General features: G+C 37.8%; 7 protein-coding genes across 10 annotated transcripts; 5 read left to right on the top strand and 2 right to left on the bottom strand.

Moving 5' to 3' along the window:
- The first annotated feature begins 2,228 nt into the window (after positions 1 to 2,228).
- Positions 2,229 to 4,221, top strand: LOC108566427 (caspase Dronc-like). Its single transcript, XM_017926290.1, has 5 exons — positions 2,229 to 2,448; positions 2,721 to 2,815; positions 2,889 to 3,490; positions 3,573 to 3,802; positions 3,875 to 4,221. The coding sequence occupies exons 1-5, from the start codon at positions 2,369 to 2,371 to the stop codon at positions 4,182 to 4,184; spliced, it is 1,317 nt and encodes a 438-aa protein (XP_017781779.1). The 5' UTR covers positions 2,229 to 2,368; the 3' UTR covers positions 4,185 to 4,221.
- Positions 4,222 to 4,298: 77 nt separating this feature from the next.
- Positions 4,299 to 6,210, bottom strand: LOC108566428. The gene is made up of 4 exons (XM_017926291.1): positions 5,777 to 6,210; positions 5,472 to 5,726; positions 5,288 to 5,401; positions 4,299 to 5,215 (listed from the first exon to the last, which is right to left on the bottom strand). The coding sequence occupies exons 1-4, from the start codon at positions 5,912 to 5,914 to the stop codon at positions 4,637 to 4,639; spliced, it is 1,086 nt and encodes a 361-aa protein (XP_017781780.1). The 5' UTR covers positions 5,915 to 6,210; the 3' UTR covers positions 4,299 to 4,636.
- Positions 6,211 to 6,470: 260 nt separating this feature from the next.
- Positions 6,471 to 14,027, top strand: LOC108566425 (chromodomain-helicase-DNA-binding protein Mi-2 homolog). The gene is made up of 6 exons (XM_017926285.1): positions 6,471 to 6,731; positions 7,523 to 7,605; positions 7,662 to 7,787; positions 7,846 to 8,133; positions 8,196 to 13,377; positions 13,441 to 14,027. Exons 1-6 carry the CDS (start codon positions 6,695 to 6,697, stop codon positions 13,575 to 13,577), a joined length of 5,853 nt encoding a protein of 1,950 aa, XP_017781774.1. The 5' UTR covers positions 6,471 to 6,694; the 3' UTR covers positions 13,578 to 14,027.
- A 360-nt stretch (positions 14,028 to 14,387) lies between these two features.
- Positions 14,388 to 17,270, bottom strand: LOC108566426 (sedoheptulokinase-like). 3 transcript variants are annotated; one of them, XM_017926289.1, is made up of 6 exons: positions 16,991 to 17,270; positions 16,180 to 16,413; positions 15,334 to 15,862; positions 15,004 to 15,282; positions 14,754 to 14,949; positions 14,388 to 14,689 (listed from the first exon to the last, which is right to left on the bottom strand). In XM_017926289.1, exons 2-6 carry the CDS (start codon positions 16,402 to 16,404, stop codon positions 14,509 to 14,511), a joined length of 1,410 nt encoding a protein of 469 aa, XP_017781778.1. In that variant the 5' UTR covers positions 16,405 to 16,413; positions 16,991 to 17,270; the 3' UTR covers positions 14,388 to 14,508. The 3 variants fall into 3 exon arrangements, with proteins under 3 accessions (XP_017781778.1, XP_017781775.1, XP_017781777.1); XM_017926286.1 differs by lacking the exon at positions 16,991 to 17,270 and adding an exon at positions 16,796 to 16,849 and having other exon boundaries at positions 16,180 to 16,419; XM_017926288.1 differs by having other exon boundaries at positions 14,389 to 14,689; positions 16,180 to 16,419.
- Positions 17,271 to 18,297: 1,027 nt separating this feature from the next.
- LOC108566447 lies at positions 18,298 to 19,731 on the top strand. The gene is made up of 3 exons (XM_017926323.1): positions 18,298 to 18,484; positions 18,554 to 19,039; positions 19,097 to 19,731. Exons 1-3 carry the CDS (start codon positions 18,397 to 18,399, stop codon positions 19,525 to 19,527), a joined length of 1,005 nt encoding a protein of 334 aa, XP_017781812.1. The 5' UTR covers positions 18,298 to 18,396; the 3' UTR covers positions 19,528 to 19,731.
- A 336-nt stretch (positions 19,732 to 20,067) lies between these two features.
- On the top strand, positions 20,068 to 23,011 carry LOC108566448. The gene is made up of 4 exons (XM_017926324.1): positions 20,068 to 20,596; positions 21,937 to 22,023; positions 22,130 to 22,216; positions 22,275 to 23,011. The coding sequence occupies exons 1-4, from the start codon at positions 20,539 to 20,541 to the stop codon at positions 22,754 to 22,756; spliced, it is 714 nt and encodes a 237-aa protein (XP_017781813.1). The 5' UTR covers positions 20,068 to 20,538; the 3' UTR covers positions 22,757 to 23,011.
- A 649-nt stretch (positions 23,012 to 23,660) lies between these two features.
- Positions 23,661 to 26,532, top strand: LOC108566408. Of its 2 annotated transcripts, none has more exons than XM_017926268.1 (5): positions 23,661 to 23,875; positions 25,220 to 25,449; positions 25,508 to 25,676; positions 25,745 to 26,035; positions 26,086 to 26,532. In XM_017926268.1, the coding sequence occupies exons 1-5, from the start codon at positions 23,809 to 23,811 to the stop codon at positions 26,445 to 26,447; spliced, it is 1,119 nt and encodes a 372-aa protein (XP_017781757.1). In that variant the 5' UTR covers positions 23,661 to 23,808; the 3' UTR covers positions 26,448 to 26,532. The 2 variants fall into 2 exon arrangements, with proteins under 2 accessions (XP_017781757.1, XP_017781758.1); XM_017926269.1 differs by lacking the exon at positions 23,661 to 23,875 and adding an exon at positions 24,660 to 24,714.
- The last annotated feature ends 585 nt before the right edge of the window (positions 26,533 to 27,117 follow it).

Below are 27,117 nucleotides of genomic sequence, written 5' to 3'. Positions count from 1 at the left end.
GATGTTCTTTTCTTTATTAAGATGAAAAATTAATAAAATTTTAAATAGGCTCTAATTCTGGTCTTGATTCTTTAACATTTTCTTATGATTCCTTAATATGACCTAAATTAAATAATAACCTAATGGAAATAATATTTCTAAACAAAAATAATACAACTAAGCCAGTAGCGCATTATGACTTTGTGAGGACGCAACCTGATTTGGAGGCCCCATATTCACCCAACTAAGAAAATCATAACATTGATTTTGCCGATTTGGACGCCGCTTAATTTAAGAGGCGCCTATGCGGTAACCCTCCACTGGTGGCACCCATCTTACGCTATCATCTAAACGAAACAGCGATTTTTAAGAAAATCCTATTTTCCAATTTCTACAGTGTGTATACGACAGCACGAATATGCCAGTAGTTTCGTTGGAAGGATGTATTCAGCTTTAAATTGTGTGGTCGATGATGTAATTCTCTCGCCAAATTGAATTGAGAATTTAATTAAAATGCTTAATTTTGATAACTCATAGTAGATGTACTGAGCAAACCACAATGCCAGAAGTTAGCTCATTGGAAATGTTGTAGTTTTCTCATTAATTTGCGTATTCGATTGTTTAATTATCACGAGTGGTAATCAATTAATTTAAAAAAAAAACGTGAAGGTATTGCATTGCAAAAAATAGTTAAATAGATGATTATATTCATATATATTAGAAAACTTTAATTTACTGTTTTAAAGAATAATTCTTTTGCTTTCGTTTGCTGTAAAATACATTAGTTTTGGTCAATTAATAAGAAAGTTATTAAACTTTAATGAGTAGGCGGTTTTCGCGAATCAAAACACAAGTTCCCCTTGATTCTTGAAAATGCCAGAAAATTTGGATTTGCACCAGGAGACCATGAGTAGCGAGGAGGTATCTGAACTCCTAGCATCGGTCTTTCCTGATTGGTTGTAATTTGAAATTTACGTTTGTTGAGTGAGCGAACCATAGTGACAGTTACTATCACAAGTTAACTTCAAAGGACTTTTTGAGTGGAATTGCTCTTTGTTCTGCAATATTATGAATGCAAACTTAATGAACAACATGCTCCATTGCTTCCTACTTCTATTTCCTTGTATGGAAAACCTTTCTCTGAACTTCACATTTCATTTCGGGCAAGTACCAATGGAACATGTAAACAAGCATTGATCACTAAAGTTCTTTGTCTTCAGAAAACATACAACAGAAACTGCAGCTAACTAGGAACCATTTTAAAAATCTTTTTATAAGAAACATACTGAATCAGTGTCTTTATATAAGAATGTATATTAATAGTTAATAGACATAACGTAAATAGTCAACTTGTAAACAATCATTGGTACAATTATTATTATTTTAGGTGGAGCTGATAACAACATGCCTCTAATATATAGTTGACGACCTTAAGTTCTCCATAAAGTGGAAATCATTCTTTACTAGCAGTTTTCATTTGCAAATAGTGAAAACCTTAACTGCTGAAAGTGACCAAAAATATTACTTCATTAAGAAGATGGATAACAACTATGAACCTTGTAGCATCCATGATTCTATTGTTGCTTCCTACATGATCCTTAGAGACTGGAAAACATTTCTGAATTTCTATATGCATTGAAAATACTGGAAAAACTAAAATGAAATTAAGAAAATCCTATTCACTTTTTTCCAATTTCTAAAACTCGTATCAGGTGATCGATGATGTAATTATCTTGAAGGGTTTCTTTCTCGAGAAATTCACGAAAATCGTAAAAAGAATCGAAAAAAACTTCTTTTCCCTGTTACGTAACGAACATAACGTAACTTTTGTTTCAATAAAAAAAATTGCGTAAGGGTGGCGCTCATGATTTTGTGAGGCCCTAGGCGCAGCCCCATATTGACCCTACTAAGCCAATCATAACTCTTCTTTATGCGATTTGGAGGCCTCTTGGTTGAAGACGTTTTTGGTGCGCGTCTACTGCGCCTGTTTATCTTTACTGCGTCTATATACGAAAATAGAATTCTCAAATAAAGTCTTATACACATTTTATAAATCAAACATGTAATTTTACTTTGAAATAACATATGCTATTCTACTTACAATAACCAAAGCAATTGATCAATTGTTATGCAGCCACTAAATCATTTAATTAGCAAGTGTTTATATAATAACATCCAGACGAATGAGACAGCGAGAAAAACAAAATATCAGATATGTTAGAGCAAAGAAAACATATTTTCATTTAATCATTATAATTAGAAACTGAAATGTAATTTACTTTCGCTTTTATTGTTACACCGTGATTCATAATCGTCGCTCATTTATAACTGGCCGTGGCTCGCTGTCAATAGATAAGATAAGTACATTAATGAAAGTGGAGCCTTAGACATGTTCAAAATGTTCGGAAAATCGAAAAAGGAAAAGAATAGTAAAGGCGAGAAGAAGAAAATTGTTGTCGACGATAACACGTAAGTGCATTAAGTTAATATCTCAAGAAAAGTATACTCAGCAGACGCAGCAGCTTTCTTTGTTGCGCATTACCTTTTGTTCTTGCCTCACCTACCATATTAAACTAGTTTATACCGTCATATATTCACTATACAAAATGAAATAACATTTTTTATCAGATTATTTTATCACATTTAATTAATGTTATTAATAAAAAATTAATTACAATGTTTGTTTATTTATAGATTCATTATATAAATAATAACTATATGAATAATAACATTTTTTTCAGCAATTTTTCATCGTCGATCTCATCGAATTTACAACAAAATGTTACAGTTAAACATTTCGCCACTCGTACAGTTACCACTACATTTTCGTCTTCAGGTAATGAGAAATTATCTTATTTTGTTTAAGATTATTTCTGCTCATCGAATTATAAATTCGAAATTTGTTTCAGGAAATAAAATTACGGAAAGTACGACTAAAAATCTAACATCTCAATTACCTCAGTCCCCATATACATCGCCATTTCGCAGGGATGGACCGTTTTCAATATTTTCAGGATCTCAGCAAAGGGGAAATTCTCTAATTTCCTCGAACAGAAATGCTTTCCAAACAGAATTCGCAGGAACTAATTTACAAGCGGATGCTAGACCTATAATACCCATACAGTATAATACAAAACCAGTAACATTGCCATTGAAGAATGTTGTTCCTACATCGACGTACGTATCTCCGTATAAACAACAAACATACGTATCTCCGTATAGACAAACGGAACCAAAAAAGACTGATTTTAAAGAGTACAATGAACTATCCAATGCTTTAGTAATCAAAGTTAAGAAAGCTAAGACTTTTCACGATCAAAATGGGGGACCGGTGCCAGTGTACTCGACGCACGGATCCCGCAGAGGTAAAGCCTTGCTCATCAATAACATCATGTTCGAGAAGGATCAGAAGAGTTACAGGAAAGGCGCCGAGGTGGACGAAAAGAATATATCGGAGTTGCTCAACCAAATGGGTTTTAAAGTGGAAAAATATCGAGATTTGACAAAGAATGTAAGTTTTTATTGATTGTTCTATTTCCAATTTGCTATTATTTAAAATTTATCTGTTAATAATAATTTTTTTTATGTCGTAGCAAATGGTTAAAAAACTGGTCGATTATGCGTCGAGTTATTCATTGAAAAACGTAGATATAAACGTTGTGGTGATGATGAGCCACGGAATTGGGAATAATGATGGTAACACGCACATTGCTGGCACAGACAACAATCTATTGAGTATTGCGGATATCGTCGAGAAGTTCGACAATTCGAATTGCCCGAACTTGATTGATAAACCAAAGATTTTCATATTCCAATGTTGTCGGTAAGTAATTGTATTGCGAAATGTTGTTGATTAGGTAAAAAGTAAAATAATTGTTTCTGATTTAATTTACAGAGGTGATCAAGATCAAAGGGTGGAACGCGATGCCGCCCAAATAATGAAAGCGAAGAAGAAATATAACGATATGCTTCTTGCATATTCCACCATCCCTGGTTACGTTTCGCACAGGAATCCCGTTTTGGGTACATGGTACATACAGGCCATTTGCAAAGTGTTCATGGAACACGCGTGCGACACTCACGTCGAAGATCTGCTGAAGATCGTTGAGAACATGCTGAATCAGCTGGCAGGAGACTCTGGATACACCCAGACGAGCAGCTACGAGAATAGAGGCTTCAAATTGTGCTACCTCCATCCCAAATAATTTAAAGAATCTTTCACATAAATCAATCCAAATATTTAAATTCGAACCATAACATGACAGAAATAATTTAAGTACGAGTTATTGGATGGAATCAAGAAACAACAACGTATATAATTTATTTTTATATATTAGTGCCTTATATTTATTATTATTCGAATTAGGAAAAGAGTTGAGGAAACAAATCACAAGTATTTACAGAGTTAGCCAAGAGATTGAGAGGACATGGGGGAAACAATGGACAATCAGCTGTAAAAATCACAGATTACAAAAATGGAAATATTTCAATATCGTCAACTTTGAGAAAGTTTCTTCTTGTTTTTCGTCGAGCAAAAAACTTAATATCACAACATGTTTCGTCTCCGCCGAAAATCTCTTTAACCTGTTTCTTCATCATTTTCTTTCTTTTTTTTTTTGGTCCTACGTAAACTTATATGAGATTATAGCAAGCAGTGCTAGGCAGCGCCTTCCTGTCCGATTTCGTCTTCCGTGGTGTTTTGTTCTAAGCCCTTGAGCGTTGCGAAGGCCCTCTCCAAGGGGACCGTCTTGAAGATGGACTTCGAGCCTTGATACGTGTACTTGGCGTTATCGAGCTTGAACTTCATGCCCAGAATAATGTTGAGGGCGGAAGTATCGTAACTGTGACATCCCGAGTATCGATACTGAGGCTTCTTGTCGAATCTGCAACCCCCGGACTGGGCACCTATCGGCACAATGCAGTCGTGCGTGAAGGCACACTGCACCCACGGCAGCATGATTTCTGTATGGACGGCCGCAGAATTCACAACCAGCAGTGTGTCTGCAGATACCATCGGCAGGAACAGGAAGTTATCGGTGTCCGTGTGGAAATAATCGAACATCTTCTTGTGAGTCAAGCTTGAAACGGCATTCTTCGAGACCATCGGCCATGCCACAATCTCATCGTTCTTAACCACTTCCTCGTACATCGACAGCAACTTCTCCGAGGTCACGTGCTTCTGGAACCTCTTGCTTGATTCCATGAAGAAGACTGCACCCACGTTGTTCAAAGCATCCTATTTTAACATTATTATATATTAAACATAACAAATATATATATGAAATTATTAAAAATAAATAAATTATACCTGTATTATGATTGGTCTATAAGCATGAAAATTGTCATCCTGGATATGTGATGGAAACTCATTCAGATTATAAGTAATCACTTGGCATCGGCTATTGTTGCAATAACCCATGAGCTGCATGATGCAAAAAGTATGTTATTTTACCATCATGAGTCACACATACAAATTTAGAACAACTACTCACAGTTCTTAATCCATAGTTCCCTAAACCTAAATTATAAACTAAAACAGTATTGTTCGGTAGCAACTTTCCCACATTGTTAATCAATCCGATGGCCTGGCTCTCTTGTCCCTCCATAACATAAGTAACAATCACAGGCAGTGTGGTGTTGTGCCAAGTGTCATTGGGAAATAGTCGGGAGGGTTTTGTAAAGCCCAGCTTGGCCAGCAGATTCTCATCAGCCACAAAGGTTTTCTTTTCTGCATCTCTGAGTGTATCCTAATCACAATAACACTGATTATTTAAATTAATTCCAATAGGATAGTTACCTTGAAATTTCTTAGCTGCTGATGTGTTGTTGATACAATGTTCTGTATTGCTGTGGGTTTCTGTTGCTGTAAAGCGATGCAGAAGAGACTTACTATGACTAGGAGGCAAAATGCAATTAAGAAGTTTTTAGTCCTCATTTGGATTTGTCTTTTCTGTTACTATTGACTGTTTATTATTTATTATTCCTAGATGCGTTTTAACTTTGGAGAAGATTGAAGAGTAAACAAAAACAAACAAACATAAAAAAACAGAACTATGGCATTTGGAATTGGTTACGTAGTTACATTGTACATCATTAGCATGGCTAAAGAGTGTTTTCGTACAATTTTAAGTGTAGGAATATCCGGTTTTATGGCTAAAACACATCTCGTCCTTTGTAAAATTAGCTAACTATAAAAACAAACATTATGACATTGACGTTGACATTTGACAAGTATTAATTGTAGGCAACTGTATCATCATTGATCCTGCCACCTACTATATTAGTTAGGGATGGTAATTAAATGTGTGATTTACTGTCATTAGTAATATTGCAGTAATAGCATATTAATGGAATGGTTGTGTATTTCAGATTGCTTGTAATTGTAACGAAAGTAGCTAAATTGCAGTTGGTGTCTTTTGAAGGTTTCATGTTGGTAAGGGTTGTAGCAAATGCTATGATTTGATTGGTTGATCATCGTAAAGTGGGGGCAAATTTAGGGTAAAAGAATAGAAGCCAGCGGATAGCAGCGGTTAGTGAAAAGGAAGGAGAAGAGACGATACCGCTACAATTTCGTTGGTTTTGGCGACTTGTTTGTTTTTTTCAGTTTAGAGTTTAACAACTTATTGTGTTTTGCTTTTATGAGTGCGACGAGAAAAGGTAGCCCAGGAACTCGAGTTTGATCTGTTCGTGGTCGTGGTAGTGTTTTCCATCGGTCATGGCATCGGAGGAAGAATTGGATGAATCGTACGCCGGTGAGTGAACAGCAGCACTCGTTAATTTTTGTTATGTTGCGTGCACGAAAAAAAAAAGAGTCCAGCAAAAATGTCAGAGCCGGGATACCTTTGGCCCTCCGTTATTCCCTATCTTTTTAAGCGATTCCTGTGGTTGTTGTGTCTGAATGTATTTTTTTTTGGAATCTCGCGTTTTTTTTTTGTTGCCGAGGGCGCGGGACGCTCGCGGGTGGGGGGACGACCCTTAACAAAATGGAGGACATCAAACAAAAGAGATTGGGATTAGATTAGCGATTATGTAGAAAATTCGCTTTCTAGATTTATCGGTTTTTCTCGAATTTTCCCTCCTAAAATGTTGTTTTGACGTGCATTGGGCACATGCCCTGACCACTGTCCACATGCACAATGCTCAACCTAACCTTCTACATCAAAATATCAGAGAAATTAATTATAAACCATTCTATGACATTCCTGTTACATACACCATTTTCCAAGTTACCTCATGCATTATCATTTGCTGAGACAATCTTTACTTGCTTTATTTACTTACAATTTATGAATTACTTGTTTACTTTTTTCGCATTTAATTATTCCTGTAAATGGTTTATACTAATAGTTTAATTATTTCAAATTCTTTGAATATTTACTAGTTTAATTGCAAAACAAATTAACTTTTCTATAATTTTATTATATAAAAATATTTTTTTTTGCAAAAAGTAAATTATTTCCTTACAGTAATACTAGATGTTTAATAATAATCTCATATGACACTGTTCATACAATATTTATAATTTGTATTTTTGTTTATGTAGGAGATGAAGATGCTGTGGAAGAAGGTGCAACAGAGCAAGTTGAAAATTCACCAGAATCCGATGATAATCAACTAAAAGTTGAGGTAGATTGATTCAATGAATACATTATGTTCACTGTTATTAATAATTTTACTTTTAGGAGGAAGATGATGATTACGAGCCTGAAGATGGTAGAAAGAAGAAGAAAGGCAAGAAGAGAAAAGCCAGAAGTGAAGAAAAGAAGGGCAAAAAGAAGAAGAAGAAGAAAAAGAATGACAGTGGAGATGTAATTTATATACTCATTGTGTGTGATTTTATTGTTAATGTTTTCTTTTTGTGCATAGGAGAGTGACTTTGGTGAAGAAGAGAACGCCGATTCTGACTACGGTAGCAAGAAAGTACGTAAGTCCAGAGGTTCTACGAAACACTCGGCACCAGCTACTCCTGTCCAAGAGACAGCTGCAGCTAGTAGCGCCGGAGGTGTCAGTATGCCGACCATTGAAGAGGTGTGCTCCACCTTTAGTTTGACCGATGTCGATTTAGAGTATAGCGAATCAGATTACGCTAACTTGACTACGTATAAATTATTTCAACAACATGTCAGACCTTTATTGGCTAAAGAAAATCCTAAGGTATGTTATTATTTCTACTTGACTATATACCATACTATATTATTTTTTCATGACAATAATAGGTTCCAATGACAAAGCTGATGATGTTGGTTGCTGCTAAATGGAGGGAATTCTCCACTATGAATCCTCATCTGCAAACTGAAGGAGCGGAATCTAGTCAAGCTGAACCCGAATATTCGAAACCAACAAGAACTCGAGTTTCCAAGGAACCGCCAAAAGATGAAGAAGAAGAGGAAGAAGATGATGACGACGATGATGGAAAGAGTAAACGGAAGCGAGCGTCTAGGGCTAGTAAAAAGGCGGCGAAGAAAGGAAAAGTACCTACGCTGAAAATAAAGTTCGGCAAAAGAAAACGCGGCAGTTCTGAAGATGATGGTGAAGGTAGCGCCAATGGCTCTGATCGTGATTCAGATATGGAATTCGAGCAGATGCTTCAAGAAGGATACGATGGTTCCAGTAAAACCACAAGCACCACAGAAGAAACGCCCTCGCAGCCCACAACCGAAGCGGGCGAGGAGAACCCACCTGTTCCTAGGAAAAAAGCGAAAACTAAGATTGGAAACAAGAGCAAGAAAAAACGAAAAGTGAAGACCACCGGTAAATTCCCTGACGGCGAGGAGCAGTACGAACACCAAGATTACTGCGAGGTCTGCCAGCAAGGCGGTGAGATTATTCTGTGCGATACTTGCCCAAGGGCTTACCATTTGGTTTGCTTGGATCCCGAACTTGAAGATACGCCAGAAGGCAGGTGGAGTTGCCCGCATTGCGAAAATGAAGGACCAGCCGAACAAGATGATGATGAGCATCAAGAATTTTGCAGAGCTTGTAAAGATGGTGGTGAACTGCTTTGTTGCGATTCATGTCCTTCCGCTTATCACACCCATTGTCTGAATCCACCGTTATCCGAAATTCCAGACGGTGACTGGAAATGCCCACGTTGTAGTTGTCAAGCTTTGTTCGGAAAAGTTACGAAGATTTTGACATGGAAATGGGTTGAAATTCCCAACAAAGAAGGTGAAGAAAATAAGAAACCTAAAAGGAAGCGCGAATATTTCGTTAAATGGCACGAGCGTTCTTATTGGCATAGCAGTTGGATTACTGAGCTCCAGCTGGACGTGCACCATCCTTTGATGTTCAGAAACTTTATGCGTAAATACGATATGGAAGAGCCTCCCAAATTGGAGGAGCCTCTAGATGAAAGTGACAGCCGTCACAAACGATTGCAGAACATGGGACAAATCAAAGACGAGGAATTGGAAGAGAAATTCTACAAATACGGAGTTAAACCCGAGTGGCTTATCGTGCATCGTGTTATTAATCACAGAACTATGAGAGATGGCCGTACTCTTTATTTGGTAAAATGGAGAGAATTGCCTTACGATCAAGCGACTTGGGAGGAAGAGAACGATGATATTCCCGGTTTAAAGTTGGCCATGGAGTATTATACGGACTTGAAAGCAGCTTGCCTGAATGAAATCTCGAAGAAGGGCAAGAAAGGTAAAGGAAAGAAGTCTAAAACACGCGAGTTGATTGATGACGATGATAGGATTACTCCTAGACGTTACACGCCACCACCAGAAAAACCCACAAGTGATCTTAAAAAGAAATATGATAAACAACCTGAATATTTCACAGAAACTGGAATGCAACTGCATCCGTATCAGTTGGAGGGCTTAAATTGGTTGCGATATTCTTGGGGCAATGGCACTGACACCATCTTAGCCGACGAAATGGGTTTGGGAAAAACTATTCAAACCATCACATTTTTGTATTCTTTGTACAAAGAAGGTCATTGCAAAGGACCATTCTTAGTCAGTGTCCCGTTGTCCACAATCATCAATTGGGAGAGAGAATTCGAACTCTGGGCTCCTGATTTCTACTGTATTACTTACGTAGGTGACAAAGATTGCAGAGCCGTAATCCGTGAGAACGAAATCAGTTTCGAAGAAGGTTCTTGCAGTAGAGGAACGAAAGCAGGCAAAGTTCGTGCGAGTTCCATCAAGTTTAACGTATTATTAACAAGTTACGAATTAATATCAATCGACGCTGCTTGCTTGGGATCCATCGATTGGGCTGTATTAGTAGTAGACGAAGCTCACAGATTGAAAAGTAACCAATCCAAATTCTTCCGATTACTTGCCGGTTACAATATTTCCTACAAATTGCTGCTAACAGGAACACCGCTTCAAAACAACTTGGAGGAATTGTTCCACTTGCTGAATTTCTTGAACAGCTCCAAATTTAACGATTTGTCAACTTTCCAAAATGAATTTGCGGATATTTCTAAAGAAGATCAAGTGAAGAAGTTGCACGAACTGTTGGGTCCTCACATGCTGCGACGTTTGAAAGCCGACGTATTAAAGAACATGCCATCGAAGTCAGAGTTTATTGTGAGAGTCGAGCTTTCGCCTATGCAAAAGAAATACTACAAATATATATTGACGAGAAACTATGAGGCACTGAATCCAAAGGGCGGTGGCCAATCGGTCTCGTTATTGAACATTATGATGGACTTGAAGAAATGCTGTAACCATCCATACCTGTTCCCTGTGGCTGCAGAAGAAGCACCTTTGGGACCACACGGTAATTACGAGACTCAAAGTTTGATTAAGGCCGCCGGAAAATTGGTCCTTCTGTCGAAAATGTTAAAAATATTGAAAGGTCAAGGCCACAGAGTGTTGATTTTCTCGCAGATGACAAAAATGTTGGACATTTTAGAAGATTATCTAGAAGGCGAAGGTTACAAGTACGAACGTATCGATGGTGCTATCACAGGTTCCCTGAGACAGGAAGCTATTGACAGATTTAATGCACCTGGAGCACCTCAATTCGTCTTTCTGCTATCCACTCGTGCTGGTGGTTTAGGTATCAATTTGGCTACAGCTGATACCGTTATTATTTATGATTCTGATTGGAATCCCCATAATGACATCCAGGCGTTCTCAAGAGCTCACAGAATTGGTCAAGCGAACAAGGTAATGATCTATCGATTCGTGACACGTAACAGTGTAGAGGAAAGGGTTACACAAGTGGCCAAAAGAAAAATGATGTTGACTCATTTGGTCGTTAGGCCTGGAATGGGCGGCAAAGGTGCAAATTTCACTAAGCAGGAATTAGATGACATTTTAAGGTTTGGTACTGAAGAACTCTTCAAAGAAGATGAAGGTAAAGAGGACGAGGCAATCCACTACGATGAAAAGGCTGTTTCGGATCTGTTAGACAGATCCAAAGAGGGTATAGAGCAGAAGGAGAACTGGGCCAACGAATATCTCAGTTCATTCAAGGTCGCCAGTTACGTAACGAAGGAAGGTGATACTGAAGAAGAAGTCGACACAGAAATTATTAAACAGGAGGCGGAGAATACGGATCCTGCTTATTGGATAAAATTGCTCAGGCATCACTATGAACAGCAGCAGGAGGACATTGCCAGGACGTTAGGCAAAGGAAAACGTGTGAGGAAACAAGTCAATTACAATGACGGTGGTATGACCACAGATACACGAGAGGATAGCACGTGGCAAGAAAATCTGTCTGACTATAATAATTCAGATTTCTCTGCCGGTTCTGACGAGGATAAGGAGGATGATGATTTCGATGAAAAGAACGAGGGCGACTTGAACAGAAGAAGAGGACGCTCTATTCGCAAGGATGAGAGAGATCGTCCGCTGCCGCCGCTTCTGGCTAGAGTGGGAGGAAATATCGAAGTTCTCGGATTCAATGCTCGGCAAAGGAAAGCTTTCCTTAATGCTATTATGCGTTACGGTATGCCACCGCAAGATGCATTCAATTCTCAATGGCTTGTGCGCGATTTACGTGGAAAATCTGAGAAGATCTTCAAAGCTTACGTCTCTCTTTTCATGAGACATCTTTGTGAACCAGGTGCTGATAATGCCGAAACATTTGCTGATGGTGTACCACGAGAAGGCCTTAGCCGGCAACATGTTTTAACGAGAATTGGTGTTATGTCATTGATTCGCAAGAAAGTTCAAGAATTCGAACACATTAATGGCGAGTACAGTATGCCAGAGGCTGTACGCAAAGCTCTGGAAGCGAAGAAGGAAGCTAAGGCTGCAGCGGAAGCGGCGGCTGCTGCGGCCGCGGCAGCAGCAGCGGCGGCGACGGCAGCAGCAAATGCTGCTGCTGCAAGTACTGCGACTACTACTGCAGCAACAACTGTAGCGACCAGTACTCCTGCAACGACTGACGATAATAAGAGTACAACAACAAGCACTACAGAAACACCTGGTACTAGCGCGACTGCAAGTCCAGCACCAACAGCAGAACCCGAGAAGGAAAAAGAAGAGGAATCTAAGGAAGAAATTGTTAAAGATGAAACCAAGGAAACTAAACCCGAAGAAACTGAAGTGCCAGTTAAAGCGGAAGCCGAGGTGAAAGAAACTGAGGAAAAACCAGCGGAAACGCCTACGACCGAAGAAATTGTCGATAAGAAACCTGAGGTTGAAAAGGTGGAACCTAAAGAGGAGCCTGTTAAGGAAGAAGTAGATATAAAGAAAGAGGTTAAAGACGACAAAAAAGACGATGAAGATGTAATTGTCGTGGGAGAGGAGAAGAAAGACAAACGGGAAGAGGATGAAGAAGCCAAGAGGAAATTCATGTTCAATATTGCTGATGGAGGTTTCACCGAGTTACACACTCTTTGGTTAAATGAAGAGAAAGCAGCTGCCCCGGGCCGCGAGTATGAAATCTGGCACAGACGGCACGATTATTGGTTGCTTGCAGGTATTGTAACTCATGGTTACGGACGTTGGCAAGATATTCAAGCGGATTCCAGATTCACGATCATTAACGAACCGTTTAAAATGGACGTTGGAAAGGGAAACTTCCTCGAGATCAAGAATAAGTTTCTCGCAAGACGTTTCAAGCTTTTGGAGCAGGCTCTGGTCATTGAGGAGCAGCTCAGGCGGGCTGCTTATTTGAATCTGACTCAAGACCCGAATCATCCAGCCATGTCTCTGAATGCTCGTTTCGCTGAGGTCGAATGTTTGGCCGAATCTCACCAACATCTAAGTAAAGAATCTTTGGCGGGAAACAAACCGGCGAACGCCGTCCTCCACAAAGTATTGAATCAGCTGGAGGAGCTGTTATCCGACATGAAGTCGGACGTTTCCAGACTACCAGCTACATTGGCCAGGATCCCGCCAGTAGCTCAAAGACTTCAGATGTCGGAAAGAAGTATTTTGTCGCGACTGGCAGCCACATCGTCATCCAGCAATCAAACAACTGGTACGTACTTCTACTAAATTAGAATTGCTTCGAATATTAACTTATTTGTTTTTTGTTTTACAGCCCAAGTGATGAGCCAGTTCCCAGCTGGCTTCAACGCTGGAAACTTGCCAGGTTTTGCGGCCGCTGCTGCTAACTTCGCCAACTTCCGGCCGCAGTATTCAGTTCCTGGCCAGCCACCATCCGGGTTCCCCTCCTAGGTAAACAGTTAGACAACTTCAATCCGTAAAGAAACTGGTTTTATTACGTCTTTAATAGATTTAAGCTGAATTTTGATTCTTTTCCATCTTGGCTATCGGTGTCTCCTAGAATTAATTACAATTATTAAATTTAACTAGTTTTAATGTTGTCTAACATTTTATAAATACTTAGATGTTAGGAACTTTACTGTATCTGTCATTCGATTTTATTTTATTTCCCTATACGATGCATATATTAATATTATTATTTTATTTATTTCGAACTGTCGGAGGGCGCAAATTTTCTCGCATTTCAATTTTATTTTTGATAAGTTTTGATTTTTTTTTCTCCTAAGGGCTCCCATATACAAAAATGGCACTCATATATACATATATATATTGCGTTTTTGGCTATGGGACACTTTTCCAAATAATAAAAAAAAATATTAATTTTACACTGCGTAACTTTGAAATGCCAGAATGTAATTTGTTTAAGAAAGAAAGAACACAGTTAAATCAATAATAATATTCCGTGGTAGTGAACAACAATTTAAGTTAGTTTAGAGAAGAATAATACAAAACAAATACATATAAAATAAGAGAAAAATGGATACTTGTTTCGTAAATGAGATCTTTCCACATTTCACATCGGTGGCTGGATTTTTTTCTTTTAATTACATTTTTTATTTGATTCTCTGGTATGTTCATCAGCATTCCGTACAATAAACAAACAAAAACAAATATAGAACAAACAACAATAATGATATCACCTTTGCCATTTCTTTAATTATAACAAATTAGGGTTTTTTTTTTTTTATTTAAACAACACGATACACAGTGTATTTAAGGTAAGTGATATTTTGCTTTGCTTTTATAATCTAAAAATACTTTCGTTGTGCGCTGGCTGAAATGTTTCCTGTATACTCTGATATGTTTGGAATACTCCCGTCGCCTAGGAATCTTTGACGGCCATTGCTGCGCCTTTGGCGGCGTCCCCTCCGCTTGTGAAGACCAGAGGAAGTTCGTACAACTGCTGCACTTCCGTTTGTAAAACTTTGTTGCGAGAGAGGCCGGAGCCGTTGCCGACGATGCGAGAAATGTTCGCCTTGATCAGAATATCTTTGGGCATCATGCTGAAATCGAGAATCCTTCAAACGTTAGAAGCATCGGTATTTCGAGACTGTTGATTTTAAAAACCTGTGCAAGTTCTGCAGAAGTCCGCGGCACAAGGACCGGAAGACCTGTCCTAAACCCAAGTTGCCTATGTTGATGTTGTTGACGCAGCAGTTGCTCTCCGGAAGGAACCTTTCTCCGAGCAGAGTGGGTTGGATTTGAAGCTCAGATACGGCATTATCGTTGATCGCTAAATCGAGCAGCTTTTCCCATACTTTAGCTAAAAATTAATATAATTATTAGTATACTATATGTCGTTAAGCTGAGGACGGACATTGGGGCACCGGGAAGCCTAGTTCCATGCACCATTGTTGGATCATTTTCACGAACGTCGCCAGGGCGTTTCCTCCGTTTAAAGAAGCCGCAACTGCTAAAAATTTTCCATCGAAATAAGGGAAATATTCGATGGGTCTTACGATGGGTTCATCGTTGGTCGGCGTAAAGTCTTGCGCGACGAAAGCCAACTGAGCTGATGTTGATACATTCAGCACAGCATCCAAAGGATTCTCGATAGTGGCAAGTACCGAGCATTGTAAATCACCCATGGCAACACCTAGAAATAACAGTTGGTTGGTGGTTGTTAGTGTAACAAGATAATAGTTACCGATGGGCGTTCCTTTCGGGATCGTGTGCCAGTCATCTGTAAGAGCGGTGACGATGGATCCACTTTTCGCCAATTTCGGTAGAAATTCGATGGGAAAACCTCCGGATTTCAAGGAATCCAGATTCCATTCGTGATCCTTGCAATCGAAGTATCCCCAGCTCGCAGCGCTCTGCGTCGACATCACAGGTTTGTCCAGATTCCCCAGAATCGCGACGGCGAAATCTTGAATTGTACCGGCGCAATTGTATTTGGCAAGTTTGTCGGGCTTGTGTTTGGCCATCCAGAAAAGGGTGGTGATTCCGTAACCGGAGTATGCGGGTAAATGGGAACGGGCTTTGGGCAGAGAGGCTATAAACTCGGCGTCGCATCTATTATCCTGCCACGTGTACAACGCGGAGACCTTCTCTTGAACGACGTCGTACCTAATCAGGCTTCCGTCCCTTTCCACCCTTTCCCATGGTTTCGCGTCCGCCTCGTTCCTCCACAGCATCACGCCGTGCATTTGACCGCAAATACCGATTTTCTTGACCTTCGAATCAACATTTATATATATATAACAAATCGATGGAGAGCGATTCTCATCACGTTCCGAATTCTTAATTAGTACCATTTCAATTAATTTAAAAAGCAGATGCAACATTCAACAAATAAAATTCTCGTTTCATTTAGTTTGCGCTCATTGCAAATAAAATTAAAATAATCGATAATAATTGGAACAAATCATATACAAGTGATTAATATCTATTAATAGAAAGCAAGTTTGTTTTCAGATAGAACACATCAATGCATTTCAATATCATTTTTTTTTTTAAAGTAATAATTAAACAAAAACCAAATTATAGTTACCTGTCTCAGCATGTCTTTGTTCAACTTGGCGACGCAAGTGTTCAAAGCGGAGATGATCTTTGGGACGTTCTGCTTGTTCCCATCCGTACCTTGATCGCTTGGCACATTGGACTGCGTGTCTTTGCTGTGCTTTCCAACGATCTCGTTCGTGTCGACGTTGACGATGACCACCTTCACCGAGGTGGTACCCAAATCGACGCCCAATATCAAGTTCTTGGATGCCATCGCAACGATCTGAAACTAGTCCGTAAACTAACTATCGGATCGCCGGACCACTCCAACCATATACTCCAATGTTTGTATATATTAGTTATATTGATAATAAACACGGCGTTATGAATTGTTTACCTGATACTTGTATGAAACGATAACAAACAATGCCTCTCATCGAAACACACACACACACACAAAAAAAGAGAACAAGGCATTAATAATAAACGCGCGCGCGTAATTAATATTTCGCCAACGCAGGTTTATTTTAAAATTGTTAGTTTATTTTACGCAAAATATGATTATATAAATTACTCGAACTCTGCCAAACTTTGGTAAGTTATTGCATGTTTTTGTTTGAGGGTTGTTAACCCAAGTTGACGCGCCTTTCAATAGAATTATTTACTTGCATGTAATTCCAAGCGGTGTTTGATGCCACAATCTCGAATACTGCTGATAATAATATTTAATGAAATTAAGGAAGTGTGCGATAAAGCGAAATTGCATTAATTTGAAATAATTGGAGGGCCAGTGAACATCACTTCCGTTCCGATCTCGAACGCAAAAACTACAAACTACTCGAAAATCTCAAAGTATTTACCTTTCTTCCAAACACCAATTATTCGAATCCGAAGACTCGCCTTGTCTAAATTGTTTTTTTTTTACGTGCCTTTTGCTTTCAGACTTGGCGACCGGATTTATCGCATTAATCCTATTTGAAATTGTATTTTTAGACCTGAATTGCGAGCATTGTCTGTGCGTATGTCGTTTCCACGGGATACAACGTTTGTCTTACGCAACAACGTACACGAACGGGAATGAAATCCGTAGCCGTAGTCCGTCCTTTGCGTCGGATTTATTCAGCAGAATTCTTTCCCCACGAGTAAAATTCATGCGCACTCTCGCATCCTTAACATTTACACCGAGTGCCGCACGTAGCCGCGATCTTCGCGGGTCACGGGGAAAAGCTAATTTTAATAGGCGAAAATCGTGTTTTCCTTTGTTCCAAAATATTATCGGAGGATCACACGATCCGATCGTGGATTTATTGGACCACAAATCTGGAAACACGACAGTCATAGAGCGATAAATCATTGCGGTTTTATTTATATGTCCTGCACGTGCGATATGTGCGTCCAGTATATATATTAAAGATTTTATTTATGTTAAGGAAAATTGATTTTCCATTTGTTTACGACGAGACGCGCGTTTCCTCCAATCGTGATTTCCTTAAATCAATCGCAATATTGATCATATCATTTACATTCTGCAATTAATGTTTGATTGTTTTGATACAGAATCTTGTCTTATTGTTGTCTTTGTCTTTATAATAATATATTGCAACAATAAATTGCAAAACTTAATACAATAACAAAAATAAAATTCAAATGCTGCAAAAATCTTGTCTCTCTGCCCTAGTTTTTTAATTAAACTTGTTTTAACGTTTCAAATTTTAAAAAATCCAAACAATGCATTATTAACTAAATGATTTATATAATCATAATTGGACTTTGATTATTGAGTTCTTTGACCGTTTCTAATGAATGATTGTAAAATTTCATTTATATATATCCAATTAATACCTTGAAAAATTAAGTATTATTTGAAAATAATTAGTTCATAATTACTTTAACAATCACATAAGCAATGAAAACAATACAATATTAATTGTAGTTCACAGATTTACGTTTAAATTACGTTTAGTTCTTTAATTAATTAAATGAACATTTTTAATAATAGAACTAAAACTATGTTATAATGTTAGATAAGTTTTATTAGTATAGTTTAACAGTTGTTATCATATTCTTCTTAAGAAACAATGTTTGAATTAAGTATGAAGAATTTCTTCTTCTTCGTAAGTATAGAGAATTTCTTGTGCATCTTGAGATGCAGTTATATGCAACCAAACCTGCATAGAATATGATGTCATTTTTTGTAATCACAATGGCAGGTTGAACAACAGTACTTCATTCTTGAATTACCTTTTAGTTGATATTGTCGTCCAAAATGTGTTGCGCTCAAATAAGTGTTTTATCAGTATTTTTCATCTCGTTGCTAGTATCTTTGTTGACTTTGGCAAGTTGCTACAGGGAATGTAAGTATAAAACGCAGTTACATATTTATTAGTCACTGTTTACTATTGCCATCTGATGTTGTTGTATAGTTTCAGTCGAGAGTCCTGATCTGTGCTCCCCAAATAAGAAGAGCTTCATAAAGCTGAGCAATGGTCCAAAGTCGGGCCTCATTGTTGATCAGAAGCGGCTGGGCAACCACAACTTAGACTGGTCAGTGAATTTCCTATGCAAATTTCAAGTGCAGGCACAGCATCCATTCATACATGCAGATAGGAATGGTTTGTTCGTGGTCATCCAGAGCTTATCATTGAGGAAGAACGAAGTGACGGGAGAGTGCATAGATTATGTGCAGTTTAAAAATAAGAAGAATGAGAGAAGCAGGAAGTTCTGCGGAGACATTAAGGCATCTCTGAGTATGAGCATTGGAATGGATTCCAGTGAAGAGACTGGTGATATCAGCAACAACACATTCGTAGATCCTTTTGGTGAAACGGATGTCACCATTTTCGTGGAGAGAACGGCGCTTGTTAATAATGCCGTCACCGATTTTAAAATGGTTTTCACTGTGTACAAGGGTAAGTTCGTTTTTCTTTTGATAGTTTCTGTATAATGTTAAAACTGTATTCTTGCAGCTTGCGAGCGAGCTTCCGAGAGTGACATGCCGTGTCAAAGGATCTTCTATCCAGCTAAATGCATTTACAGGGACTTCATCAACGACGGTTACATCAATTGTCCTTACGCTGGATGCACCGATGAAGATGGATGTTTTACCGTCAAGGATGACTCCAACGTGAAGAAGGAATCTCTTGGCAACAAGGTCTTGATCGGATCCGTTACCTCGCTCCTTCTCACCTTTGGCATCTTCATCTGCTGCATCTATATGTGCAAGAAATACGGGAAACTGTGCTGGTCCGAGGACTTTTCGAACATGCATTCAGGTCCTATAGAGAGCGTCGAGGTTTTCAACGTGCAAGCGACGACAGCCTCCTCCACACAAGCAACAGCTCCGCAGGAGGACAAAGACCTTCCACCCAGCTACGACAGCCTCTTTCCGACCAGGTGAAGAAAGACCTGCGAAACTAGAGTATTCTTTGTAAAAGTTTAGATTTTAAATTTCAATTTCATTCCAAGGGAACTTAGATTAATGACTACAACATACATAACGGAGATTTAACATATTTAGATTTAAGTAAAACGAATAACAAATGTGATTGAAGAATATTTAAAAAAAAAGAAGGGATGCAACAATTTACTACTCGAAACAAAAAATGAATAATACTTGTACTGCGTAATTTATTTTTTTATATATTTATATACAAAAAAAAAACGAAGAAAGAAAGTAAGATGTGTCTGTGTTTAGTGGACCTGTAAATATATCTCGATGTAAATATTTATTTTTCATATTTATATATAAATATTAATATACGAATAATAAAGTAGAAACACAAGTGTAATTGTTTTGCGCGCCTTTTGATCGCGATGGGCGGGACCATCAGCGGAAGACGTGTCTTCCTATTGGCGGAGCCGGACTTTCGGGAAGCCAATGTTCCACCCCTTCGCAACAACTCGCACACTAATTAACGCAGATAGCAACAATCGGATTGTCACATCGGACTGATGAGAGATAGTAGCAATTATTCGGATATTTTTTTTTGGCACGCAGATAGCAAAGATTATGGCAGATTGCGTGCGTCGGTGAGCGAGACAAGTCCGTCTGAGTCCGAGTGTGCATATGTGCTCCATTCGATTATTATTATTATATATATATATATAATACTTTTTTTTTCGGGGAAAATCTAACGGGCAGAAAGTGGAAAAAAGAAGGAATATGTGAATGCGCGCATGCAGAGTGAGACAGGAGACGCGTCACCGGCTTTTTGTGATAATCATGTAACGATCGTAAATTAAACTCGAAACAACCTGCACAGCGAGAGAAAACAAAGTGAAATAAGAAAGAAAGAAAATAAGGAGCGAACAAACAGTACAACTTGCGAGGGAATTAAACTTTGTTGTTGTTGTTTTTTTTTTTTGCCGCGCGAAGAAGTTTCGCTCGCGCCGCAGCAAGGATATAACGATGGAAAGGACGACGATCGCACTTTGTTTTCTGCTGACCGTAGCCGCCTTCGCAACAGGTAAGTCTTAATCCCGGATCTCTATTAATACATTTCGTTAATTAAAAAAACACACCTGTACCTCTGATAAGAGCTTATCGATAATCGCGTTCACTGTGACGATAATAACTATAATTTATAAATATCGAGGAATCCGCGGAACAACGGGTCTGAATCTCGCGCTTCCTTCTTCTTTTTTTTTATTGGCGTGTTTACGCTCCTTTTTTTTTGAATTCAAGTTTCTCAAGGCTTCCAAAGGTCGTTGAGGCCTACCCACTTTCCTCCATCCAAGATACTATTGTTGTTATCAACAATACGTGTCTATTTTGCAACTTGCCGACCGATCGATCCCGTTGTTATCCCTTTTATCTAATCACGTGTCGCGGAAAGAATTTACGGTGAATCTATTTAGTAACTAGAATCTATCCGTAAATTAATTGCATAAAATCTGTTTTGTTTCTATCTGACAATGAATAGAAGGAATTAATTACATTTGGGGAATGTCGTAGGTAGAAAAATCGACGGTAATCGATGTTGTCCTAATGATAATAGCGATATATTTAGAATCGCGGTGGACGCAACTTCCATTATGAAATTCAATGTAACTTCTCTGAATAGAAACATTATTGAAAGTTATAAATATCTATATTATTTATAATAATTAAAAAGCGAGACTGATTCAATGGGAAATATATATATCCGTATTTTTGGAACTGTAAAAATGTTTTATGAAATAATTTTTAGAAAATAAATATATATAAAAGATTCATCTTAATCTCAACTTTAAGTTGATTTAACTACATGTTTTATGTCATCTTTCTTTAGTTAATTGTTACTAACTCGTAACAGTTAAATAGCGATGAATAATAAACGGAATTTGTCACCAAAAAAAAAGGTATGCAGGGAAAGTCGTGAAACGTTTACAGAACGTGTAATTAAAATGAGATTACTAATATACCGTTTCGATGATACTGCATGACCCACCGAAAATTGAATCATGGCACTGGAAATTGTAAAACTAAAAAAAAAATAAACTGCACTTTTTTTCCACTTTCTTTACTTAATATTCTTGCAATCAAGACGTTGGTGCAATTCTTACTTCCACATTCATTTGCGTATGCGGATTGTGCAATCTACTGTAATCACAGCTTATCTGTCTTATCCGAGTAATGCTGTTATCGGGAATCTCTAAGAATTGCATATCACGGATTTTAAGCTTTCGGTGAAAATATTACGTGCACAAAAGCCAGAATCGGAGTTTGAAGTATGATGGAAATTAATGAATATATAATGAGCGATTGTTGCCATAATAACTATTATGTATTGAATAAATAGACTTATTATTTGTTGTCGTTTACTAGGCACGGAAGATGAATTTTCCATTAAGAAAATTCTTCTGGAGATATCGAGTAGTGATTTGGACGTGGAGGAAGGTGAATTCGGCCAAGGTGAGCGACAGTTTATTGTTCGGACGTTATCTGCCCAGATAACGCTCTTATCCGCATTGATAAGGTTGCGCTGTCCAGCGTCGAGGAATTAACATCTTTCGTTTAGTTCCAGGAAGTCATGATGTAGTCAAATCGGTGGCCTTCGACAGTAGCGACAGCAGCGAGGAACAACACGTGAACAACAATGATTTTGGTAATTGCATTTTATGCTGCTGATTGTACATAATTTTTGAATTAAATTCATATTTTAGGTGATAATATACCGTGGTCCATAACGTGGTACGTAGCAAGCTTCAGCGGCTTGATTGTATTCTTCGTGCTCATCTCCTGCTCGGAGTGGTGCTGCAGGAAGAGATCGCGTTCACCCACGAGAGCGCAGAACATCAGGACCGCAGCTGCTTCGCTGTCTTCGAGCCAGATGACCACGCAAACGAATTCCTTTCAGGAGACGACGCCACCACCTGCTTACGACCTCTTCGCGCCGCCCAGTTACGATAGTCTAGCTGCGGCGGCTGCTGCAAACAGCGGCAACAGTTCTTTGGAGAAGAGCGAATACGATGTCTACGTGGTTCCAGTCCATGCCATTTCCAACGTCTTCGAAGCGGAAGGCGCTGTTGCAACCAACGTGGACATCGACGATCCCCCGAGTTATAACACACTGAGCACACCAATCGATACTAATCTTGAAGAGAATCTGAATGCTAACATTGCCAGGCATTTGAACGTTTCGTAACGATACCGCAAGACGTTGGTCTTTTATTTTCTTCTACTGCTTGTGATAGAATCCACTTGTGATAAGAATTAAGTGCCATATTTAACAATACATCAATCAATTCGTTGCAAATTCAAATTTTATATATCCACTATAGAAACAAGAAAACATTTATTTAGGACATAAACAAATTAGTGTATTGTAAATATTTGTACAAGTCAGTCAAATATGGTTATTAAATCTATACATACATATATAAACATATAAGTATAAAAATTAAATTAAAATGATTGTATGTTAAGAAAAATAAATATATAGTTTATAATAAGTAACTTATATAATAATCATTTAATTCCTATCATGTTGTCCGTCAATTAATATTACTCACTAGTTTAGAAATTAGTGCAATTGTCGAGTAATTAAATGAAACGTGAAGATAAAAAAAAAATCAAAATTTGAAATCATTGAAAAATCACCATATTTCTGTCAATAATAATTGTTCATTGACGTAACTAGATGTCTCTTAATGATTATCATCGGTATTATCAATGGATAAGAAACTAATAATATACAAAGTTTTAATGATGTTTTCACATACAATTCAAATATTTATTAAAAATTAAAGGTGTAAAGTTAAGAAGAAATCTAGATTTATTTAGCGTATTTCTTAATATTAGTTATATAATCTAATATAATGTTAATTAATCTCTTAATACGTGATTAGTAAAGAATGGCTTGTAATAAAACGAAATTATAATATATCTTTATAAAATATGTTACCTTGTTTTCTTTATATTTTCGGGTTCATAGATAAGTAATTGTGATAGGACGTATGGAATTGAGCGCGCAGACCGTTCTTTAGAAGACTTGACTGACTGATAGCGTTGAAATTTATTGAAATGAGCCAGTTGTTGCTCGTATTGCTAGCGAGTCGGTTTGTTTGTGACTTTGTTGTTAGTTTTTTTTTTTTTGGTTAATTATTAATAATAATAATCCATCAATCGGAAATTTGGAAAATGCCATCGCACACAGCGATCAGTAAAACAGGATACAGAGTTTAATACTTTCGCGACATGGTACTGTACATCGCATTGAAGATTTTCATCCTGTTGGATTTTGTTGCGTGCTTCAAGAACGACTGTGAGTGTTCATTATTTATAGATTACGACGATCTCTTCTCCCATCCCCCAAAACGAAACGTGCAAAATCTTCTTCTCGGTACTTTTCGCTCCTTTCCGAAGATTCTGGGTCAAATGGTCAAGAAATTAAATCAAATCAAATTCAATTTTGTTGACGGCGCGACCGCAAAGTCTTTCCCGACTGTAGAATCTCGTTTCATTTGCGCCATATTCACTCGTTTTTCAGATGAATTCTCCTATGCAACTGAAGAATACGAAACATTATATTTTTTTTCTCTATATCTCAACAAATTCCTGTTATTTTTATTATTTGTCTCTACGAAGTTCAATGTCCACATGAAGATGTTCTCTGTATATTTTTTTTTTCTTAATTCTCAATTACGCGATAAGCTCAACATTGCTCGTGATTATGTGAACAGTTTTCAGTTTATTATAAATTATGCATTTCCATTCCATTTCACTTCGATAAGATAATCAATTTATAATCAATTAAAAGAGCAAAGTTGATTTTTTTGCGCATTAACTCTTAATAAGCAGAAGAATTTTATATATTTTTTAATCGATCCATTACCAGTTTGTTTTCGTTTTGTCCATCTTCACAATTGAACTTATCAATTAGCTAATTATAGAATAAAACTTATGACTCAATTATCTGTAAGGCTGATTGGGCTATAAAAGTTATAACAATCTCTGCGCATTACACGTACAATTGTTATTTTTGTCTTTGCGCTGCGGCAATACTCAATTATTGTGCAAATAATGTTTAGAAAATATAATCAACATATTGGAAGAGTAGTCACAGTTGAACTTTAACCGGCAAGATTCGTTGTCAATAATATTGTACGTATTAAGTTAATTATTTTCAATGATTCTTTAACAATTAATCGATTACCTACATTTATTACATTGATTTGGAATTGCGTTTGAAGCATTTTTTTGGGTCGAAATTGTGAATCAGCTGAATGCGACCGGTTTACTTAAAAATGCTCTCAATTTCGTTCAGCAATAATGTCAGAGAACGTCAGTTTGTTTGCACACCCCAATTACACGTATTTTCCATCAAACATAATTAATGTATTAAGAGAAAACAGCGTTAAGCAATTTACTGCTATATTTTAATCATTTTATTGTGCGAATGATAGCGAGAGGTCAAGAATCCTCACCTATATTTTTCTTCGTATTCTTTGCTTTTTTTTTATAACATATTGAGATGGTAAAGTTGTTCTGACAGTAGTAAAAGTTGTAGTAACAACTTGTGTTAAGCATTTTGATTAATAATTTAATTTTTATAGAATTGTTAATGTTTGCAATGAAAATTAATGTGTATTCTTTATGTGTTTAACAGTTGAGGCGAATGTGGAGATATGCGGATCAGAGAATGAACTAGTTTTGTATGACGGTGGTCCGATGTCTTCGGCGGTGATTACGCTGGAGCCGGGTCGTGAAAATCGTTGTAACTTAACAGTCAAAGCGCCAGCATCGCATCTGGTCCACGTGCAGTTTCACGAGGTCGACCTCGAGCTGCACAGAACCATCATCAATAAACCCATACATCCCTCGTGCAATCTAGACATAGTAAGTGGTAATGCGTCGAAGGTAAAGGAAAAGTTTTTGTAACAGTTCTGTTTTGCAGTATCTGCCGGACAATCGGGAGATTCCCGTGTGGTCAGGTGATTTGTGCAGCGTGGATCCTTTGCGAAAAGTTGACCTGTTAAATTCCGACATCAAGATGACTTGGAATTCGGCTATTAATCCGCTGTTCACTAAAGGAAGGAAGGTCATCCTCACCGCCATCGGACAAAGTGAATACCGCACCGCTCGTATTTAATGATTTAGTGTATGCTAAACGTTTTTTTTTTGATATCTTCAGATGATGTTTGCAACAGGAATGATCAGCATATATGCATGAGAATTGGATGGATGCCGACGAAGTGCATCTCCAAACATCTGGCCTGTAACGGTCACATGAACTGTCCGCAAGGATCGACGACGAGCGACGAAGATGAGACACTCTGCCACACGCAGATGAAGTTCAAGGAGTTCGTGGACTTTTTCAAGAAGCAGATCAATCCGAACGGAATTGTGCAACCCAGCCCGAACATATCCACGGAAATCAAGAACATCATCATGCCTAAATGGAAGGAAATCATGCGCGTTGAAAGTTAGTTTCGATAATTTGAAATTGAAAATTTTAAACATTAACTCTTGCAGCGTCGACGAGGCAGTCGCCCAAACTTCCTTACATGGAAGACGAAGAAGAAAACCTTTTAAGTATAGGAAACATTCCATGGCTCGTTAGCATCATTGGTATCATTGCAATATGCTTATTGGCGATTTTGTTCTACATCGTTAAGAAGTCGAAGCATTCTCACGACCACGAAGATCCAACGACCCAGAATGACACAACTGGAATGGGATTTTCGCATGGTCATAGATTATCCGATTCGGAGCCGCCAAATTATGATGATCTCGATCAACCGCCGTCGTATCATTCCCTATTCCCGACGAAAACGGATGACACCCCTCACGAAGAGATTCCTATGGAACGTATTAATAACCAAAGCGAAAGTTAATCAACAAGAAAACTAATGACTGACACACTTTTTATTTTATTACTTTTTTTCTCATAACTGGACAGACTGATAACATGTAAATAAAAAGCACTTTTATCTAGTTTACATTTCATTTGCAATTACATAATCAAATTTAAAGTAAAAATTGGACATTGTCATGTGAATGTGCTGTTCCTAAGTTTTACTTTTAGATACACAAAATTGACCTCAAACAATCTCTAATTTTCGCTGAACTGGTAGATAATAGCTAAATACGTAGCAATTGTTCCAAACATCTGAAAAATAATTTAGAAATTAATTTGTAATATGTTTTTTTTTTCTTTGTAATATAGTTATTACGGATATTAAGAAAATGGGCTCGATTTTAAACCATCTATGGTACGCCCAGAAATCGACGTGGCGATTTAAAGTTTGCATTGATATCTCGAAGTTTACAGTAAGTTGTCTTCCGATCCTTTCCGCTTGCTTGACGCACTTTGGTGGCGCTATCAAAATTATTATCAATTTGAATGTATGCAACCAAAACCACGGAAATGATCGGATGAATGATTTCCACGTCTTGTTGGATTCGTTGAGGAGGACGTTGAAAAACATGTAGGCATCGAAGGTGGTCCATAGAAAGACGAAACCGATCACAGCTGAGATATTCAATCTGTGAAGAAGATCAATG

This window comes from Nicrophorus vespilloides, unplaced genomic scaffold (assembly GCF_001412225.1).
Source record: "Nicrophorus vespilloides isolate i.1.1-1 unplaced genomic scaffold, Nicve_v1.0, whole genome shotgun sequence".
In the NCBI taxonomy this organism is placed as follows: domain Eukaryota; kingdom Metazoa; phylum Arthropoda; class Insecta; order Coleoptera; family Silphidae; genus Nicrophorus; species Nicrophorus vespilloides.
Note: the sequence above shows the minus strand (reverse complement) of the source record. Positions and strands in the feature narration are given on the sequence as shown.

What these genes read in the sequence shown, in the direction of transcription:
- LOC108566427 (XM_017926290.1), top strand. Translation starts at nt 2,369, where the DNA reads ATGTTCAAAATGTTCGGAAAATCGAAAAAGGAAAAGAATAGTAAAGGC. An exon ending in CACTACATTTTCGTCTTCAG is followed by an intron (nt 2,816 to 2,888) that starts GTAATGAGAAAT and finishes AATTTGTTTCAG; the next exon opens with GAAATAAAATTACGGAAAGT. An exon ending in TTCATATTCCAATGTTGTCG is followed by an intron (nt 3,803 to 3,874) that starts GTAAGTAATTGT and finishes TTTAATTTACAG; the next exon opens with AGGTGATCAAGATCAAAGGG.
- LOC108566428 (XM_017926291.1), bottom strand. Translation starts at nt 5,914, where the DNA reads ATGAGGACTAAAAACTTCTTAATTGCATTTTGCCTCCTAGTCATAGTA. An exon ending in AGCAGCTAAGAAATTTCAAG is followed by an intron (nt 5,727 to 5,776) that starts GTAACTATCCTA and finishes TATTGTGATTAG; the next exon opens with GATACACTCAGAGATGCAGA. An exon ending in GGAACTATGGATTAAGAACT is followed by an intron (nt 5,402 to 5,471) that starts GTGAGTAGTTGT and finishes TGCATCATGCAG; the next exon opens with CTCATGGGTTATTGCAACAA.
- LOC108566425 (XM_017926285.1), top strand. Translation starts at nt 6,695, where the DNA reads ATGGCATCGGAGGAAGAATTGGATGAATCGTACGCCG. An exon ending in AAAAGAATGACAGTGGAGAT is followed by an intron (nt 7,788 to 7,845) that starts GTAATTTATATA and finishes TTTTGTGCATAG; the next exon opens with GAGAGTGACTTTGGTGAAGA. An exon ending in ATCCAGCAATCAAACAACTG is followed by an intron (nt 13,378 to 13,440) that starts GTACGTACTTCT and finishes TTTGTTTTACAG; the next exon opens with CCCAAGTGATGAGCCAGTTC.
- LOC108566426 (XM_017926286.1), bottom strand. An exon ending in CCCGAAAGGAACGCCCATCG is followed by an intron (nt 15,283 to 15,333) that starts GTAACTATTATC and finishes TGTTATTTCTAG; the next exon opens with GTGTTGCCATGGGTGATTTA. An exon ending in AGGCTTCCCGGTGCCCCAAT is followed by an intron (nt 14,950 to 15,003) that starts GTCCGTCCTCAG and finishes ATTAATTTTTAG; the next exon opens with CTAAAGTATGGGAAAAGCTG.
- LOC108566447 (XM_017926323.1), top strand. Translation starts at nt 18,397, where the DNA reads ATGTGTTGCGCTCAAATAAGTGTTTTATCAGTATTTTTCATCTCGTTG. An exon ending in GGCAAGTTGCTACAGGGAAT is followed by an intron (nt 18,485 to 18,553) that starts GTAAGTATAAAA and finishes GTTGTTGTATAG; the next exon opens with TTTCAGTCGAGAGTCCTGAT. An exon ending in GGTTTTCACTGTGTACAAGG is followed by an intron (nt 19,040 to 19,096) that starts GTAAGTTCGTTT and finishes GTATTCTTGCAG; the next exon opens with CTTGCGAGCGAGCTTCCGAG.
- LOC108566448 (XM_017926324.1), top strand. Translation starts at nt 20,539, where the DNA reads ATGGAAAGGACGACGATCGCACTTTGTTTTCTGCTGACCGTAGCCGCC. An exon ending in CGTAGCCGCCTTCGCAACAG is followed by an intron (nt 20,597 to 21,936) that starts GTAAGTCTTAAT and finishes GTCGTTTACTAG; the next exon opens with GCACGGAAGATGAATTTTCC. An exon ending in GGAAGGTGAATTCGGCCAAG is followed by an intron (nt 22,024 to 22,129) that starts GTGAGCGACAGT and finishes TCTTTCGTTTAG; the next exon opens with TTCCAGGAAGTCATGATGTA.
- LOC108566408 (XM_017926268.1), top strand. Translation starts at nt 23,809, where the DNA reads ATGGTACTGTACATCGCATTGAAGATTTTCATCCTGTTGGATTTTGTT. An exon ending in CCTCACCGCCATCGGACAAA is followed by an intron (nt 25,677 to 25,744) that starts GTGAATACCGCA and finishes TGATATCTTCAG; the next exon opens with ATGATGTTTGCAACAGGAAT. An exon ending in GGAAATCATGCGCGTTGAAA is followed by an intron (nt 26,036 to 26,085) that starts GTTAGTTTCGAT and finishes TAACTCTTGCAG; the next exon opens with CGTCGACGAGGCAGTCGCCC.